Raw genomic sequence first — 18352 nt, forward strand, 5'->3', positions numbered from 1 at the left:
CAGTGCGTGGGTGCTGCTCAAGTCGACTCTCAAGAAGGAAAAAGAGATTCCTTCACTTCTACCAGAGGATTGAGGCTCCCTTCTCTCGGGGGCCAGGAGACACCTGTATTTATGATGATGTTTTGTCTGTCTGCAAAGCGTCTCAGATGTTTTGTCTGTTCTACACCCCCAGTGATCCAAACCTGAATTTCCAGCAGGAAAAAAAACCTAGGGAGCAGTCTTTCCTGCTGCTGGATGAATGGAAAAATACTTGGATATTAATGTGTCCAAAGTCTTCTAGCCAGAGTACTGAAGGCAGTGGGCAATGTGAGATCCAAACTTCCCCCTGGAGACTCCACAAGGCCATCCCATCTACTTATCTGCCATCCAGAGCCCTGATTTATTGCAGCCAAGAGTAATTAGGTCTAATCCACTGCCTGATCCCCACCCAGCTGCTAAGCCCCTCATATTGGATACAGAAGAAGGAAATTTTAATACTTTAATTGGAAAAAATCCCTTCAATGCTGACCTGCAGCTGTTCACCTCGAGCTCTGTGTCGGTGCTGACAGAGTCATGGGTTTTAATCAACTTTACTGAGTTTCAACAAGTTTCTGCAGCAGCCCCCCTGTGTAAGCACAGGCTTTGTCAAGAGACCGTGGTTTAGTCATTTTGTGCCACTGATCTAAGCTGAGAGGTGAGGAATTAATCTCAAAACAATTCACTGTTTTGGGAGACTTTCAGCTCCTTTTCTGTACAGCTCTCTCAGCAGCTGTAAGATCACTGCAGGCCTTCATTTGCTGAATCCACCTCCCTGAATTTTCAGCTCATTAGCTGCCCTTTCACAAGGCCTGTTCAGTCCCTCTGAATTCAGCAGGATCAGGAGCTGGAGGGATGTTGCAGCTGCTCTGGCAGGAAAGGTTTATGAAAACTGCATTATGCAGCACCTACACTTGTAATGAATTAAATCCTCCAGGTTCATTCATCCATTGTTTCAAAACCTGTCAGAGCCCCTTAATCAAATTACAGCCCTCACTCAGCTCAGGATTACACCTGATGGGGTGTCAGTCTGACATTCTGTCATTCTCTGATCAGGAAAGAGAGAAGAACAGACAACAGGGAAAAGGAAAGAAAGTTTTTTTATATCAGAAGTGGTCCATCCCTTCCCTTCATCAGCAGAATTGTGTCCCAGATGTGATGGCTGTTTGGTTTTTTTAGCATTGATCCATTCTATTTTGTGTTTTTGTTAAAAAGATGAGGTCAAAAATGTCTCTCTGGCACTTCTGATGGAAACTGGGGAGTTTTAGTTGTAACTGGAGTTTATTCCTCAGTCTCTTGCCTCTGTACAAACAGAAAAGTTCTATTTTGACCACCTTTCCCCAAGATGGAAACAATCCATAGTTATTTGGGTCTCACAGAATGATCACCTTGAAAACAAGCACCGGTTTTAATTCTGTTTCTAGAGATGAAATGGCAGGTGAGGTGTTTGGCATTCAGCATGGATTGGACCTGTGGATTTACGGCCTCTGTTGCCTTGCCCAGGTAGGAGGTGAAGAAGGGCCCAAAGTCAGTCCATTTACCTGAAATGCAGGGGAACCATCAGCTGTGCTTAAGACCTGTCCAAAATCTTTAATTCTAGACTAATTCCAACGAAATTCTTCCTTCAATTGAAAAACAGCAACAATAACCTTAAGCTCTTGTGTGGAAAAGATCCAGTGTGGCTCTGGAGAGCAGATTGCCTGCCTGGAATCGAGTGGTGGCAGAATTCAGCTGCAGGAGGTGTGTGTGACCCATTGCTGTGTGTAGCAGTGCCCAGCCTGATTGCCCATTCACTGCTGGTCCTGATTTAGTTGCCCTGCTCGGGTCGGGTTACTGGGGGTTTGTATCCTCGTGGGAAGGGTGAGCCAAAGAGAGAGCAGCATCTGGACTCTCACAGCCCCTCCTTCAGTGTCTCTCCCTGGCTTGGAGTCTGATTTAGAGCAGCAGATTAAAGTTGTCCAGGTAAAATTGTCCCAGTCGATGTGGCAGTGCCCTGCTGGGCAATCCTCCTCCCCCTCAGACCCCAGTGCAGCTGGTGCCCTGCTCAGCACCAACCACAGCCACGTGCTGACACCAAATAAAAAGAGGGAATTGTCTGTTTAGTCAGCACAGCTGAGGAAATTGGTAAGCAGGAATTTATCCCTCGCTGTTTTTCACGCCCCCTTCCAAGCGTGCAGTCGAAAGCACCAGGGAGGGACCCACTTTGGATGGAGGAGTGGTGGTGATGCCAAACTTGGACTCTTTCAATGCCCTTCCAGTCCTGGCAATATTTGTCCCATCAGTAGCTTGTAAAATCATTTTTTGCCCTCAGCCTATGGCCCCAAAGCAGCAGCCACTCAGAGTTAGGGAGGGTGGTGACACCTCTCACCCGTCTCCTTCCTCAGAAGGATTTGCTCCAGACTCTGGGCTTTTGGATGATCCCTTCTGGCTGGTCCATATTTCCTGGGACAGGGGGAGAGCTCCAGGAGCAGGAAGAGACTGCTCTAGAGCTGTTTTGCCCCTCTGAAGCAGCACAATGCAGCATTAGAACAGGGAAGGATCTGGTCCATTAACTTCTGAAATGAGCTTATCAAAGGAGATGGCAGCACTGGTGGGAAAACAAGACATTCAAAGCTCCTTGCAAATTCAAACTCTCCTCCTTTAAAGCATCACACCTCATCAGCTGTGCTTGTAGCTCTCTCTCCTACAGATGACAGTGTAAAAAAAGGCTGCAAAGTGGATTTTCTCCTGTGGTTGTCATCTTAATCTCCATCTTTCTCCTGTTAGCAACAAGCTCCAGCATTATCCCGGAGTTTTGCAGTGTCAGGGCTCTGGCTGTGCTCCCTCTTTTGAGAGAATTGTTCACAGCAATTTAGTTCAAGGTACCACACAACAGCAGCAGACCAGGCTGGTGTGGCTTGAACATGGCACAGTATGTAATGGAAAGTTGTTGTGGGATTGTTGCTGCATTATTCCTGAAGTGAATTAAACCTTCTACAGGTGACTAACTCCAGTCATGGCATCCTCGTTATCTTGGGGTGATTTCCTTTGAACAAGTTCTTTCTGTTGTCAGTCTGACACATTTGCATTCAGAAACATCCATGTGGTTAAGCAGCCACATGAAAAACTGGAGAAATTCCCCAAAGATCCCAAAAGGGATCCTGAGGAGTGATTCCATTCCTATAAAGAGTTTTCCTACCTGCTCTCATCCAGAATTAATCCACTCCCTTCCAAAAGCCGAGTAATGCAGCAAGAAGATTCTTTGGGCTTTTGTGAAGCTTGGGTTGGGTCATGGCCTTGTCAGTGACTTTGGAGCCTTTGGCTGCTTGGAAGCCTGGAGAATGGAATCACTGGTGGGCCCAAAAAGCACTGACCACAAGCAGCCTGTTCACAAGGGAATTCCAGTTCAGTGAGTAGGGGAACACAGTTCACAGGGTCACAGAATGCTTCGGGTTGGAGGGGACCATAAAGCTCATCCACCCCTGCCATGGCAGGGACACCTCCCACTGTCCCAGGCTGCTCCAAGCCCCAATGTCCAGCCTGGCCTTGGGCACTGCCAGGGATCCAGGGGCAGCCCCAGCTGCTCTGGGCACCCTGGGCCAGGGCCTGCCCACCCTGCCAGGGAACAATTCCTGCCCAATCTCCCATCCAGCCCTGCCCTCTGGCACTGGGAAGCCATTCCCTGGCTCCTGGCCCTCCATGCCTTGGGAATTGTCTCTCTCCAGCTTTCCTGCAGCTCCTTCAGGCCCTGCAAGGCCACCCTGAGCTCAGCCCAAAGCTTCTCCTCTCCAGGCTGAACAATCCCAGCTCTCGCAGCCTTTCCTCCCAGCAGAGCTGCTCCATCCCTCTGCTCATCCTGCTGCCTCCTCTGGACTGGCTCAAATAGTTTCTCATTATCAGTCAGGACAGTTAACGAGGCATTAATCACCTCCTCTTCCACTGACAGACACAAATACCCCATGGACACACAACCAACCTGTCCACGTTCCCAAGGGGATTTATTAACTGAAAGCCTTCAGCCCTGACCAAATTTTGAGGAATGCTCCCTGAAATGCTGGCCTTGAATCCTGTATCCAATCATGGGAGCAGCCCCTGATTTGTTGGGCTTTTATCCTGTGCTGGCCTCTGAGAGAATCACAGGGGGTTACATTAATATTCCTGGTGAGACCAGAGCAAACCCTTTGCTCTGTGATTAATAATGTGTTAAGCCACAGTTCCAAATTATTTCAACTTTTCGATGGTTATGGGAACTTTTACAAGAGTGATGGCTGGGCCAGACACTGCCAAGAGGCTGAAAGAGCTGTCATTTATTACAGGGAATCCTTGCAGCCAAATTGTGTAACACTACCCTGCTAAACTGCAGGAAAAGAATTATGAGCTTTGCCACAGCTTCTTCCCAAATTAGAAATCGAGTGAAGCTTTCAGCACTACAAATGTTTTTGTGAGTGGGGAGAGGGAGGAAATGAGGAGATGCCATTAGACGTCACCAAAAATACAAGCCCCAAACATTTCTGTGCTGTGGTGGTGCAACAGAACTTCGCTCGTGGGGTTGGCTGATTTAATCCTGTCACACCACAATATTTTGTGGTGATTTTTTTGTTCAGTTTCACCATGTTCTCATAATCATGGAATCCCAGAATGGTTTGGCTTGGAAAGGACTTGAAATACTGTTTTTTTCCAGCCCCTGCCATGGGCAAGGACAGCTTCCACTATCCCAGGGTGCTCAGAGCTCCATCCAACCTGGCCTTGGGCACTTCCAGGGATCATGGGGTATCCACATAACCTGACCTATTCATGATTTCTCAATTATTTTCTTGTAACAAGTTCTTAACCCTCCCAGTGCCGCTCTGAAGTCTGTTACTTGTCTTCTCCCTGCTGCCAGTTAAATTCTCTTCTCCTCCCTTCTTATGACACAAGGAATTTTTCTTTGATGATAATCAACCAGTCTCATGAAGCATTTAAAGGGGCTGAGGATTTCCAAGGCTCCCACGCCAAGACTTTGCTATTTTGGGCACAGGGGAAGCGCGGCGTCGCTGCCCTCGGTGTCTCCGTGTGTGTGCACGTGCCACAGCCTCCTGCCACCCCAGCTCCCCCAGGAAATGCCTCCATTGTGCTGGCAGCAGGAAAATTTCAATCATGATTGAAAGAATGCGAGAGCTCCACTGCACAGAGAACAGGAAAAGGCTGAGGAAGCACGATTGCAGCTCCAGGAAAACACGTTCGCGTTCCATGACTGTTTCATCTCATCCTCCTCCTATTCCTGAAACAACCCATCCACTTTTGCCACCCATACCCTGCTCTGCTTAAAGCAAAAGGGAGAAAAGGTGTTGAGAAAGATGCTGAGCTCTGCTGAGATCCCAGTACTGAGCCAAAACTTGCCTTGTGTTGAAATAGCAGGACCTGAAAAAAAAATGTTGTTCCAAAACTTTAGTTCTCCATTAAATCCAAATCAGTGCTCCAGGCCAAAAATTCCTCCTGGTTCCACCAAAGGCCAACAAAAATCCAGCAGCCCCCACCTGACCATGAGGATGTTGAAATCCTCACCAGAGCCTTTCTTTGCTGCACACCTTCCATGAGGCCTCAGGGCAAGTCGCCATTCCCTGCCTCAATTTCCCCACTGGAAAAGAAAAATAATAATGAATCCCTACCCTGGAGACCTCCAGATAAAAGGTCATGGGAAATAAGAGCCAAATATTGCTGGTCTTGTTCTTTATGAGCTTCAATTATTCATTTCCTGATGGCCTGCTGGATTTCTGTGCTTGTATTGTTGTGTTTCCATTGACCTGTACTTCCAGCAAAATTGGAATAAAAAGTAATTGAAAAATTGATAGGAAACACAAAAAACAAATGATCTGGGTTGTAGAGAGTGAGTTGCAGTTAATGCTCTGTGTATGTAGGGCCCAGCATGTGCCAGCTCTGCCTTTGCTTCCCATGTATTCCACGTGGAATGTCAGGATTTAAGCTGGGCTGGGACAGCTGCATTTCCAATTAATTTCCAGTGCTCACATTCCTACTGGGTATAAGGGATTGCTGGTTTGTCTCCCTTTTCCCTTTTGAAATGTGTGATTAAGATGAAAAAGAGTCTTCGTTCTTTGAGACAGCTCTGAGAAGCTGATCTCAGCTGAGCCAGGCAGGAGTCCAGCCTTGGTGGGTGATTGAGCACTTCCTCACCTCAGGGTCCTGATGTTCAGCTGTGCTTTGAGGAGAAGCCAAGGTGGCCCTATTGATCTGTCACCTGTCCCAGCAGCCCCTCCCAGTTTTAGTTAAAGGGCCTTGTGCAAAATATTGGCTTCTTTTGTCTCTCTGGTTAAAAAAACCCTCTTCTTGGAGTGTAAAGGGGAAGGCAGTGGCCAGATGTTTAATTTGGCAGCCAGGGAAAAGTTTTACTGTGGTGGGAAGGGAGAGAAGGGCTCAGAGCTGGTTGGATTCAGCATCCTGGTGTCTTCTTGAACATCTCCCAGACTCACATCCCTTTTATCAGCCTGCCTTGTGTCCAACCTGTTGTCTGAGTCCTCCCAGGTGTTGTGATTGACACTGCAGGAAGTACCAGGAAAAAACCATCCCTGAGCTCCCCTAGTACCTAAATCTGACTCCCTGCAAGCAGGAAGGAGAGAAACATGGAATCCCAGAATGGTTTGGGTTGGAGGAACCTTAAAGCCCATCCAGCTCCACCCCTGCCATGGGCAGGGACACCTTCCACTGTGCCAGGCTGCTCCAAGCCCCAATGTCCAGCCTGGCCTTGGGCACTGCCAGGGATCCAGGGGCAGCCCCAGCTGCTCTGGGAAACCTTTTCCAAGGCCTCCCCACCTTCCCAGGAAACAATTTCTCCCTAATATCCCATCCAAACCCACTCTCTGTCAGTTTGAAGCCATTCCCCTTGTCCTGTCTAAGGGCTTGGGAAGTTTTCAAAGAGACCATGCCAAGTTTCATTTCTCTTTCCCACTCTGGAGGTTAAACACACCTCAGGACCCCAGCAGGAGCCAGGGGATGCTGCCTCACAAGCAGACATCTGTTGGGGTGCTTGGGACTTAGCAAGGATCCCATGGAGGTGTAAAACTGGGGGGATCTGAGTCAGGTGGGCAGTGTGGAACGGCGAAATCCCGATGGAGGACGCTGCTGCTTTGAACTGCTGCTGACTGGGACTGGAATCGGGACATTTTAAAATTTCTCCCCAAGCACTCACGTGAAACGTTAGAGACAGATGTTTTCAGCCAGCAGTGCCTGGGTTTAGCTTTTCCCCTGTTTACCTCTCAGCCTGGGAGCCTTGATTTTGGTGAGGACACCTGGGAGTGAGGGATGTCCAGTTTTAGCCAAGAGCTCCTTGTACAATGTCTGGATCAACGAAGGGCTCCAAACCGGCAGAGGTCTGGCAGCAGCAACAGAAGCTGCAGGAGAGAGGCTGTGGCACTGTGCTTGTCATGCAGGAGAATGTGGTCCCCAGCTGCTGTCAGAACTGCCCCAAACCCATGTGGGAATCAGAAGGAAACCAAGGAAAGCACCATCCTGTAGCTCAGAGAGAGTTCAGCAAGGCACATCCTTCAAATAATCCATTTCTGCCACAACCCCACGACATCCTGCTGATCTCTCACGGCCTCCCTGCCCAGACATTCTGAAAGCAACTTTCGCAATAATCCCTCGACAATATTTTCCAGGCATTGCTGCTTTTGGTTTTTTTCCCCCTTAGACACACACTCCCTTCCAAGGCATCTCTGCTGGGAGAAGAGTGCCACCTCATGACTGATGCTGAGGATGGATCGAGCCACAGCGGGGGAGCTGGGATTGTGCAGGACAGGGACAGCTCATGCCCTGGGCTCCCAGCAGGTTTTCATCCAGCACCACAACACCCTGAGAGCATCAGCCCCCTCCCCAGCTCGTGTTTGTGTGCTTTGCTGAACACTAATCAGTTAATTACTCAGGAGAGCTGACATTATGGAGGCTTTCACACTAAGTTTTTCCTGCTCTGCAAGACCCCCTCCTTGAATTTCAGACTCTTTTCCATCATCTCAGGCACCTCTCCCCTGGGAATTCTGCAGTTTGGGTGTGAGCACCCTCACCTTGCTGCCCTTTCCCTACACACTGTTCTCAAGTTCATTATTTTTTCCTTACTAAACCAACAGATTTTTCTCAAAATTTTCATCTGACATATTTTTTGTCAAATGAAGGAGAATTAAAAAGTCCTAATGACTCTTTGTTGCTTCCGTAAGTGAGGTGCAGGTGTCAAAGAAATTTAGAATTTCTCTGCTCCATCAGCAGTTGGAACAGTTTGAGGAAAATCTGACACATGTCTTTATGGATTGCTTTGTCTGTGCTCCTCCAGAAACAATTAGTTTAAGTATTATTAGTTTAAACATGAAGAAATAGAAAAAAAAATGTTTTGCTGGGGGTTTTGCTGGTTTTTGGTCCCCTCTCCCCCTACTTTAAATGAATTCAAGCATTGAAGAAAGTGCAGACTGAAAAGCCCAGAGCCTGACATGTGTTGTTCCTATTTTTTCCCAGAATAGAAATATCAGGAGAGTAGAACTGAAGCTTCCCTAAAATCCCAACCCTACTGCTGCTCTTCTCCTTTATTGGACCCTTTGCTAAATGTGGGCAGTAATTAAAGATCCGAATCAGCTTTTCCACACCACCTCTGATAAAACCAAAGTCAATTAAAACCAGGCGAATATTAATTTTTCTAAAATGGTCATTGATCTACCAGCAGGTGTATTAATAGCCCCTACTATTGGATGGGATGCCAAGAAGATAAAATATGGAAATAAAATTTGACATCACTTGAATATTAAACAGCGTTTCAGAAGTGAAAGATTTTGCATCTCATTCCCCCAGGCAGCCACTTTCTGCTCCCTCCTGCATTTCAAAAAAAGATGCTGCTCAAGTTGTCAGATAGCCAAATATTATTAACCTGAAAGCATCAATTTAATAAGTCTCATCCCATGAACTGAAAAAAAACCAACTCAGAATAAATCTCAAAACCCACTTGCTACACAGTGGGAGGATTTTAACAGCGCAGATGATTTTCTGTGCAGAACTGCAAGAAGGCCTGCAAAAGTTCATCAAAACTCAGAGCTGCAGGGAGCCTGGCATTGGCTGAGTCTTTTGTTATGATCAAGATATCAATAAACCCTCATTTAAATTTTAATTAAAGATCGTTGTTGTGTCAGATGAACTTTGAGCTTAATGTGTTTAATGGTTTCCCTTAAAGAGATTTTTATAAAGGGCTGGATCAATCATGTTAAATAATGACATGAACAAATGCTTGGTTGCTTAAATTCTCTCCCACTAAGAAAATTAAAGGGGTTAAGATCTACTATCCAAGCCCATCACTTAAAATAGCAACAAAACCAGCCCAGATATTCCTCCTCCCAGAGCTTGGGATTTAGAGCTTTCTTCTTCAAACCACGGAGCTCATCTCCCCCAGTCCTCTTGCTCCTCTTTCAGGTGAAACAGAAGTCAAAAACATCATCTCTGAAAGCGGGATATCTTTAGAAAAGCTGATTTCTTCAAGTTTTCTCTTCTAAAAGCAAGCACCACCCACCCACGTGTGGCTTGTCCCAGCCCACCTAAAAGGATGCAGCGTTACGAAACCACCCAGGCGACCCCACGGAACTGGGCTGTTGCTTCCCAAAAAATCCCAGTGATTTTGGAACCTTTGCTCGTGCTGCATTTCCAAGCATCACTTCTCACCAGCATCTGCCTGGCAGGAACAAGTGCTTTCTCCTGAGCTCTCTTTCATCTCCCCCTCTGCTCTCACAGCAACCAGGCTTCAGCCACAAACCTCGAAACAACCCCCAGAATATTTGGTGGGTGATTCACAGATTTTGCTGTCAAAAAGCTCCTGATCTTGCCTTATTGCCTGGATTTTACAGCATGCCAAGCTGCATGTTCACGCTGCTTTGTCTTTAATCCTGGCTTCACAAGCATTTCCACACGAAAATGTGACATTTTTATATAAAAAGCTCCGAGTCGGGAAAGTTCAGCACGGAGCAAACCTTGGATGTTCAGCATTTTAAGGAGAGGAACAAAAGCCATCCAAACAGGCAGAGTGGAATTAGGTGTGGAAGAAGTGGTGGAATGGATCACACTTCTATTTTAATGGAATGTTTGTCCCCCAGCAGTGACAGCACAAGTGTGCAGCAGGTACAGAGTGTCACAGGAAACACTTCCTTCGCAGCAAGCACCATTCCAAGGAAAGGGGGTTTTCTCCCAACCATCCCTTGGCATGAATTCCCATTAGTGGGAATTCAGCAGTGCCCACACGTGCCTTGTTTTGGTGTCAGTCCCATGGCACTGGGTGCTGAGTGCCCATTCCCCAGGAGAGGTGCAGATGCTGAGGGCTGTGTAGGATAGAACCATTTATTTTTCCACAAAAGATTGACTCTCCTTGCACATTCCTTGAAGGATGCCATCTTGGAAGAGCTCCCTCACAAAAAATGTTCTATCCTTTTTCAAGGCCAAGTGCATTTAACAGTATCCCAGAATGCTTGGATTGGGAGGGACCTTAAAGATCACCCAGTGCCACCCCTGCCATGGGCAGGGACACCTCCCACTGTCCCAGGCTGCCCCAAGCCCCAATGTCCAACCTGGCCTTGGGCACTGCCAGGGATCCAGGGGCAGCCCCAGCTGCTCTGGGCACCCTGTGCCAGGGCCTGCCCACCCTGCCAGGGAACAATTCCTGCCCAATCTCCCATCCAGCCCTGCCCTCTGGCACTGGGAAGCCATTCCCTGGCTCCTGGCCCTCCATGCCTTGGGAATTGTCTCTCTCCAGCTTTCCTGCAGCTCCTTCAGGCCCTGCAAGGCCACCCTGAGCTCAGCCCAAAGCTTCTCCTCTCCAGGCTGAACAATCCCAGCTCTCGCAGCCTTTCCTCCCAGCAGAGCTGCTCCATCCCTCTGCTCATCCTGCTGCCTCCTCTGGCCTCTCTCCAGCAGCTCCACGTCCTCCCTGTGCTGGTCCCAGGGCTGGGGCAGCTCTGCAGGTGGGCTCTCACCTGGGCACAGGGCACAGTCCCCCCTTTTCCTGCTGTCCACCTGCTTTGCAAGCAGCCCAGGGCACATTTGGCTTTCAGGGATGCAAATGCTCATTTGTGGGTCAGGAATTTTTTATTCTTCACTTCCTAGTTGTATTTTATATGTGCCTAATTCCCATCTCCTGCCTCCTCAGCAAGGAGTGGAGAGAGAGGAACCTGCTTCTGATCCACCCAGGATGCTCTCAGCTCCATCCAGATCCACCCAGGATGCTCTCAGCCCCTCATGCTGGTGCCTCAGCTCACACTGCTTAGTGAAAAATCCCGCAGGACCCTTCTCCAGGGAGGCAGCAGCTGGAACCAGAGCCTTGCTGCCTGTTCCTGCATGGTTGTCAAGGAATTGTGGACCAGGATGCCAATGTACCATGACAGGGGAGAACATCCCATCTGCAGGATTCAGGAGAAAGCCCTTGGATTCATAGGAATATATTTTTAAAAGGCCAGGACAGGTCTTCTCCTTACTCAGCACTTTGGAAAGCGGAGCTGCAGCTTCTTTTAACCACAATTCCCACAAATCCCCCTGTGGTGGGCACCCAGTAGGAAAAATAAATCTCTTGTGTGGTGCTGATCCGATGTCTGAGGAAGCTCTGGATTTATAAATGTATCCAAACACAGAGCAGAGCACAAAATCCTGGCACTTCATGTTCCAGCTCCTCTGAACTGAGTTCCCCATTCCCAAGGACTCCCAGTGCCAGCTCTGGAACAAGCTTCTCCCTCTCTGGTCAGGCATTATTGGATATAAGAAGTCTCCCAGATTTAGGTGACAGAAAAATGTAATTATCACCCATTAGGTAAAGATCAGCTGAAAAACAACATCAAAGCTCAGCCACATCAGGATTTGCTGGGCACGGCCTGAATAGGAGGCTAAATATAGGTTAAATATTGGCCGAATTGTAATTTTGCGGTAAAATTGTAATTTTTTGGTAAAATTACCATCTCTTTACAAGCAGTTCATTGAGAATGTGTTGGTACTGTTTGCTAAAAGTGGCAGCACATTTGAGGCTGGATCAGACAAACTCTTCTGCCTCACCAGGTACACTTGTCAGAAAGCAAGAAATTAGCACAAATTACCCAGTATTTAATTCCTGATAGGAGAAACAGTAACCAAGTAAATCAACCATTTCTAATTCAGCATTTTCCCACTGGAAAATATCACTTTGCTGGCATTGAAATCTCCTGCTGGGGGGGGGAAATGTGTATTTTAACAGTCTGTAAAAGACTAAAGCATGTCCATTTTTTTCTTATTTAGGTGTTGCATTACACAATACATCACATTTGAAGAAAGAATGAAACCAGAATGCTTTGATTCACGCTGGGCTTTGTTTAGAATTTAACTTAATATCAACTCCATTTTTTTCTCATGCCTGTTATTTGTTTCAGCAAGAAGTAGAATTGAGAGTGTCAGAAAGTTCAACTGGCTTGAAATTGTGGCTTCTCATCAGCTCAGTTTCCTTTGCATATTCATCTCTGTGCAAATGGGAGCTGATAATCTGCGTGTTCTCCTGCAGAGCTGTGATTTTATTACAGGGTGGGGTGGTCAGAGCAGCTGCTCCAGCCCACTCACTCCATGGAAATTTGGATTTTCTGGATTGAGCTGGTCCCTGCTCCCTCCTCAGCTACCACGGAGACCCCTGAGCAGCATTCACAGATGGTGTCAGCAAATAAAATCTCAAATATAGTGATCTGCTCCTCAGGCTGATTAAGTAAGAGACGTGAAAATAGAAATATCAAATTACACGGATCCTTTGCAAGGAAGAAAAATAAACCACGCCAGTTTTAACATTAAAAAAGGAAAAAGAAAACAAACAAAACCTGGCAAAATTAACTCCTTATATTCTTGTAAGAGTAAAAAACATCTGCCCTCACTCCCTTCCTCTCCCACACCATTCATACCCCCACAGCACGAGGGTTTCACACCCAGATCCTCAGATGTGCTGAAGCAAAGATATTTAAAATATTTAAAAGGCTCCCAGGCACCTGTGCAGTTTTACTTCTTTCAGGAGGTTTAGACATCGCTCAGGGTGAGATAAACATCCAATTTCCAGGTGTGCCTGGAACCAAGTTATCAGAACCCCTGGGAATTCCCCTTTGCTACCTCTGAACGGGAGATTATATACGTATAAAATATAAAATATATATTTGTGGGGTGTTAACTCAAATAAACTGAAACTACCGTGGCTTTATTGTCAGCTGTACCTAAATTCGATGATTTTATGCTCCCAGCTTTAAAATACTACAGTGAATTCAGGTTCCAACATGACTTTTTGCTTCCTTCTTTTTAGCTTGATTAAAGAGGACCAATTAACGCCCATGGATTGTTTCTGACACCAACTTGGTGGCACTCTGGAGACTTTATTCCAAATCTCTCTTTTTTTTTTTTTTTTTGAGGCAATAATTTTCACACCAGGGAGAACTGTTTAGTACAAATTTGACAGCGAAAAAATTCTAGAGGAGGAAGAGAATCTACTGCCAGCACATCTCCTGCTTTTCCATTTCAGCGTGTTCCTGGTGGCACAGCAGGGAAACGGAGCCAGCAAAGCTGGGGGATTTGCCAAAGCCCACACAGTGTCTGCAGGAAAACTGAGGGATCAAGCAGGGGGTCTTGACTCCAAGCCTTTGGCATGTTTTTGATAGCCCACGTTGCTTTCTCATTCTCTTGAGAACACCCAAAAATAGCAGAGTGACAAATCCTTCACCGAATCCATCGGCGTGCAAAGGGTCAGCGGGGCAGAGAGCACGGCTCTGCCTCGCTGGGGATCCTTCCCAAACACGGGAGCTTGGATGCAAAGCTGGAATCCATTTGGGTTTCCTGGAGCTACAAACAAGGTGCACGTTCCTCCAACTCCCTCAGTACTGGTGTCATTGAGAGGGACTTTTCTGCAAGAGGGACTTTTCACACAGCCCTGGAGGGCCAGGAGCCAGGGAATGGCTTCCCAGTGCCAGAGGGCAGGGCTGGATGGGAGATTGGGCAGGAATTGTTCCCTGGCAGGGTGGGCAGGCCCTGGCACAGGGTGCCCAGAGCAGCTGGGGCTGCCCCTGGATCCCTGGCAGTGCCCAAGGCCAGGCTGGACATTGGGGCTTGGAGCAACCTGATCTAAGAGAAGACTCCCCACCTATGGCAGGGGTTGGAACTGGAAGATCTTTGATGTCCCTTCCAACCCCAAACCGTTCTGGGATTCTTTGATCACAGTGATTGAATAAAATTCTCTCATCTTCTCCCCCTTGCCCCAGACAAGGTGCAAACTCAGCTCTAAAGCCTCTCCTGCTTCCTGTTTCCCACAGCTCCATCATGAGCACACAGAGGCTGCAGAAATTAATCTCAAAGGGGCAAGAATTTCATGTTTTGGTTTGGTTTTAAAAGGTTCTCATGATTCAAGTGAACTTTTTGCAAAGTAGATCAAAACCTCTGCAGTGATACCTCAGCAAAGGCTCTTATGGATACAGACAGGGTGAAAGGAATTCAACAGGAGCATCACAGGCATGAGGAAATCTCAGCTCCCAAATGGAGACCCCAGACCAAATTTTGTCCTCCTGCACATGAGTGAAACCCCACTCACCCCAGAAACGGGGACACCAATGTGCTCCATGCACAATTTGCTGCTGAGTCCTACACCAGGCTGAAGTGTGAGGCAGAATTCCCAGGCAATGATTGAAAACAGGCCCTTCCTGTGGGATATCCCGAATAATTCAGTGCAGCAGAAAGTCTGCCTGGCCCTGCCAAGTGCCAGCAGCAAATTGCCAAACCTCGAAATCGCTGTGACTGTCACAGAGGTGCAGCCAGTCGTGAGCCATAACTCTCAGCCCCTCATTTCACTGAGAGCCCTTTTTTAATCCCAGAAATGGAATTTGAAAAGAAAAGGTGATGTTGTAAAAAAGGGCCTGTCTTGAGTAAAACGAAAGCTGAATGAGGCTGTCCCTGTGTGCAAACTGCAGGGCTGGAAAATCACTAAAATCCCTGCATTTCAGCCCAAACATGGATTTGATCCCATGGTTCTGAAGCAACCTTTTCCCCTGATTTTTTTCAAGTGGTTTACTTCTGATGGCTCCCATCCCAAAGGGGAACACTGCATGGTAAGAGTGCCTGACACAACCTTTTATTGTCTAAGCCACCAGGAAATCTTCAATTAAGTGCACTCCGAGGAAATGCATCAGGTCACTCTGGGTCATCACAGCAAACCCTTGTGGCACTGTGAGACAGAGCAAAGCTTGAGCCTGAATAGCAGCAGACAGCGGGAGCCTCCAAATTTCTGCACAAGGCAACATCTCAAGAGTAATAAAGCCAGAAGTGACATCGACTTTGTAATTAATTCTCATCAGTCAGAGGTGGGGGTGAACCGTATCTGCCTTTCAGCAACAGCTGTGGGGAATTTCTTCTGTCATTCTCTTAGGCTGTGTGGGGCAAACATTAATAAATTAATATACATTAATAACACCTTTCCTTCTGCTGCAAAGGAACCTTCTGGCAGGGCATCCTGAAATAAATAGAGGCCACACTCCCATCCAGGCACAGGAGCCACTGCTCTGGAGAGGAGCAAGGTCCCAGCTTCTTGTTGAAGCAAAGATCTTTTTTGTTCCCATTTAAAAGCAAAACAATAACAATTTTTAATAATAATAATAAATAATAAAACAAAAAAAAGCCAAGTTAGCTTGGTTGCCTAAAATTAAAAGTCTCCTTTACTCAATCCCCATAATTTAGTTTCACTGACTTGAAAAATCCTAACTTCCATTCTAGCTCTGAAAGTGCTTCATCCAGTTGTGGAAAAGGAACGGGAATTAAATCATTGCTGAATGGGAGCCTAAATTAAAAATGGAGATCTACATTTCAGAGGAAGCTTTGTTTTTTATGAGCCGTAAACCATAGTTCAATTAACACGGTTCAATTAATCTTCTTGATTTCTGCAGAAAATTGTCCCTCCTCTTTCCCACCAGGCAGAGCAATTTTTCCTAACCAAAGCAGCAGGATCACCGAGTTCTTGCTTTCCAGGCGTGGTGATTCCAGCACCTCCCTGGGCAGCCCCTGCCAAGGCCTGAGCTCCCTTTCCATGGGGAAATTCCTGCTGCTGTCCACCCTGAGCCTGCCCTGGCCCAGCCTGAGGCCGTTCCCTCTCCTCCTGTCCCTGTTCCCTGGCAGCAGAGCCCGACCCCCCCGGCTGCCCCCTCCTGTCAGGGACTTGTGCAGAGCCACAAGGTCCCCCCTGAGCCTCCTTTGCTCCAGCCTGAGCCCCTTTCCCAGCTCCCTCAGCCGCTCCTGGGGCTCCAGCCCCTTCCCAGCTCCCTTCCCTGCCCTGGACACGCTCCAGCCCCTCCAGGGCTCTCCTGCAGGAGCCAGAACTGGGCACAGCCCTCGAGGGGCCTCTCAGTGCCCAGCACAGAGGGACAATCCCTGCCCTGCTCCTGCTGGACACACAATTCCTGACCCAGCCCAGGGGCCAGTGGCCTCCTTGCCCACCTGGGCACCCCTGGGCTCGTGTCCAGCCGCTGGCACCAGCACCCCCAGGGCCTTTCCCAGCTTTCCAGCCCCTCTGCCCAGCCTGGAGCTCCATGGGGTTGTTGTTATGTACAGTGCCCTGTGAGCTCCCACATTCCTTTCCCTCCATGATTTCGCAGGAAAGAAAACATCCTTTAGAACTCAAAATCACACAGGAAACGACATAAGTGGTGATTTTGTCACAGGCCTTGGTGTCCTCCCACCCTTCCCACCTGTGGAAGAGGAGGAAAATGGGAAGATCTTTGTATTTCCATTTGTGCGTTTCTTGGGAATTGAAATGCAACTTGTCCTGGAAGAACAAAGAGACAAATGAAGGCTTAAATATTTGTGTCAGGTCTAAAGAAAGAGAACTCAGGTGGTGTTCCTGCCTGGCTGCAGCAGGGAGGTCCAGAGCAGCAGCTTTCCCACATTTTTCCTTGGAAATCAACATTCCACAGGGTCCAAGGAACTGCAGGAAGGGCAGGGAAACACTGGAGCAGTGTCACAGTGTGGTGACAGCTGGTAAATATCTTCCTAAAGGTGATGTTATAAGTGAGAATATGGAGAAACAGCAGTTTTCAGCCACCAGAAGGAAGAAATGAGAACTCGGGAGAGGAGGCTCGAAATAATGAGGGCAGAATTACCTGGAACAGTCTTCACAGCCCTGAAAAAGATTTGGGATATTAAACTCCCAGCGCTGCCTCTTCACAGGACCCTTCCGTGTGACTTTCCATGATGTCACCAGTGCAGAGACACAATGGGCATTTCTACAGCCTGCCATTTGTGCTCTCTAAATTTATTATTTTTGACTGTTTATGATTGCCTTCTAAATAACTGATGTGTGGCAGGCTTGTCCAGGGCTTAAACAATTTCATTTACTAAATATTCCATATATACTGTCCAACTTAGTAATACAAAGCTAACAATCTGCAGCCATCAAAGCTGGCATCATTTTTGGCCTCTTAAATTCATTTCTCCTGATATTTCTGCCTGGGATGCCAGGTAACCCCTTTTTCCTGGGTTTTTCCACTCCTGAGCATCCATATCTTATTGCAGTGCTTCCCTGAGGTTCTGGGATGGAGCAGGTCCCAAGTCACAGATCCCTGCCATTCCCAGGAATTTCTTCACCTAGAGGACGCTCTGGAATGTGCACTGGGCTTGGATCAGCACCTCTTTTTTGCACCTCTGAAGAAAGCACAGTATTTTTTTGCCCTGTAAAGTGAGGTTCAGCAGAGCTGGGGAGAGAATGAAACAAAGGAATTACTCCCAGTTATCCCAGTTCCACTCCAGACACTATCCCAACATCCTTCCGGAGTTTTATTGGTGTTTATGCATTGCCCACCAGCCCAGCTCTCAGATCAGAGTAACCAAAAGGTGACTCCCACCTTCAGGGGAGCCAAGGGACCCCTTGGATCTCAGGACGAGGGGTGGGCTCCAGCAGAGGGAAGCTTTGGTGACAGTTCCTGTCACCCTGGGCACGTGCTGAGCGTGGGTTTGTGACAGCCAGGGGACAGAGGATGGCACAGTGCCAGGCAGGGGCACTGCCCACACCACCTGAGACCCAGCAGCAGGTGAGTTGGTGAAACCCAGGCAGAAGAACAGTGTCTAACAAAGAAATTATTATTAAAATCTTTGCTGACAGACTGAGCACTTCAGCTTATACACCTGAAGTTGATTGCTAAGCTCCACCTCGTGTGATGTCAAACCTCATTCTGTCCTGGCATATGCCTTCTTACAGACAGAAAAAAGAATAAATTAAAGACTTGGGGAAGGCAGTGGGTCCTGATTACAGCACTTGTTCCTTCTCTGTTCTTGCAGGGATGACCTGCCAGGCTCGCAGCTCCTACATCACGAGCGAGATCCTCTGGGG

General features: G+C 47.7%; 1 protein-coding gene across 1 annotated transcript in view; it reads left to right on the forward strand.

Moving 5' to 3' along the window:
• Positions 1-18347, forward strand: part of KCNJ6 (potassium inwardly rectifying channel subfamily J member 6) — a gene marked incomplete at both ends in the record, with an annotated part of 99273 nt that extends 80926 nt beyond the window's left edge. Inside the window, one exon of the mRNA XM_082277862.1 lies at positions 18301-18347. Within this exon, the coding sequence (XP_082133988.1) occupies positions 18301-18347 (47 nt within the window). The remainder of the gene's footprint in view (positions 1-18300) is intronic.
• Positions 18348-18352: the final 5 nt, after the last annotated feature.

This window comes from Coloeus monedula (genome assembly GCF_965178545.1).
Source record: "Coloeus monedula genome assembly, chromosome: 3".
Classification (NCBI taxonomy): Eukaryota; Metazoa; Chordata; class Aves; order Passeriformes; family Corvidae; genus Coloeus; species Coloeus monedula.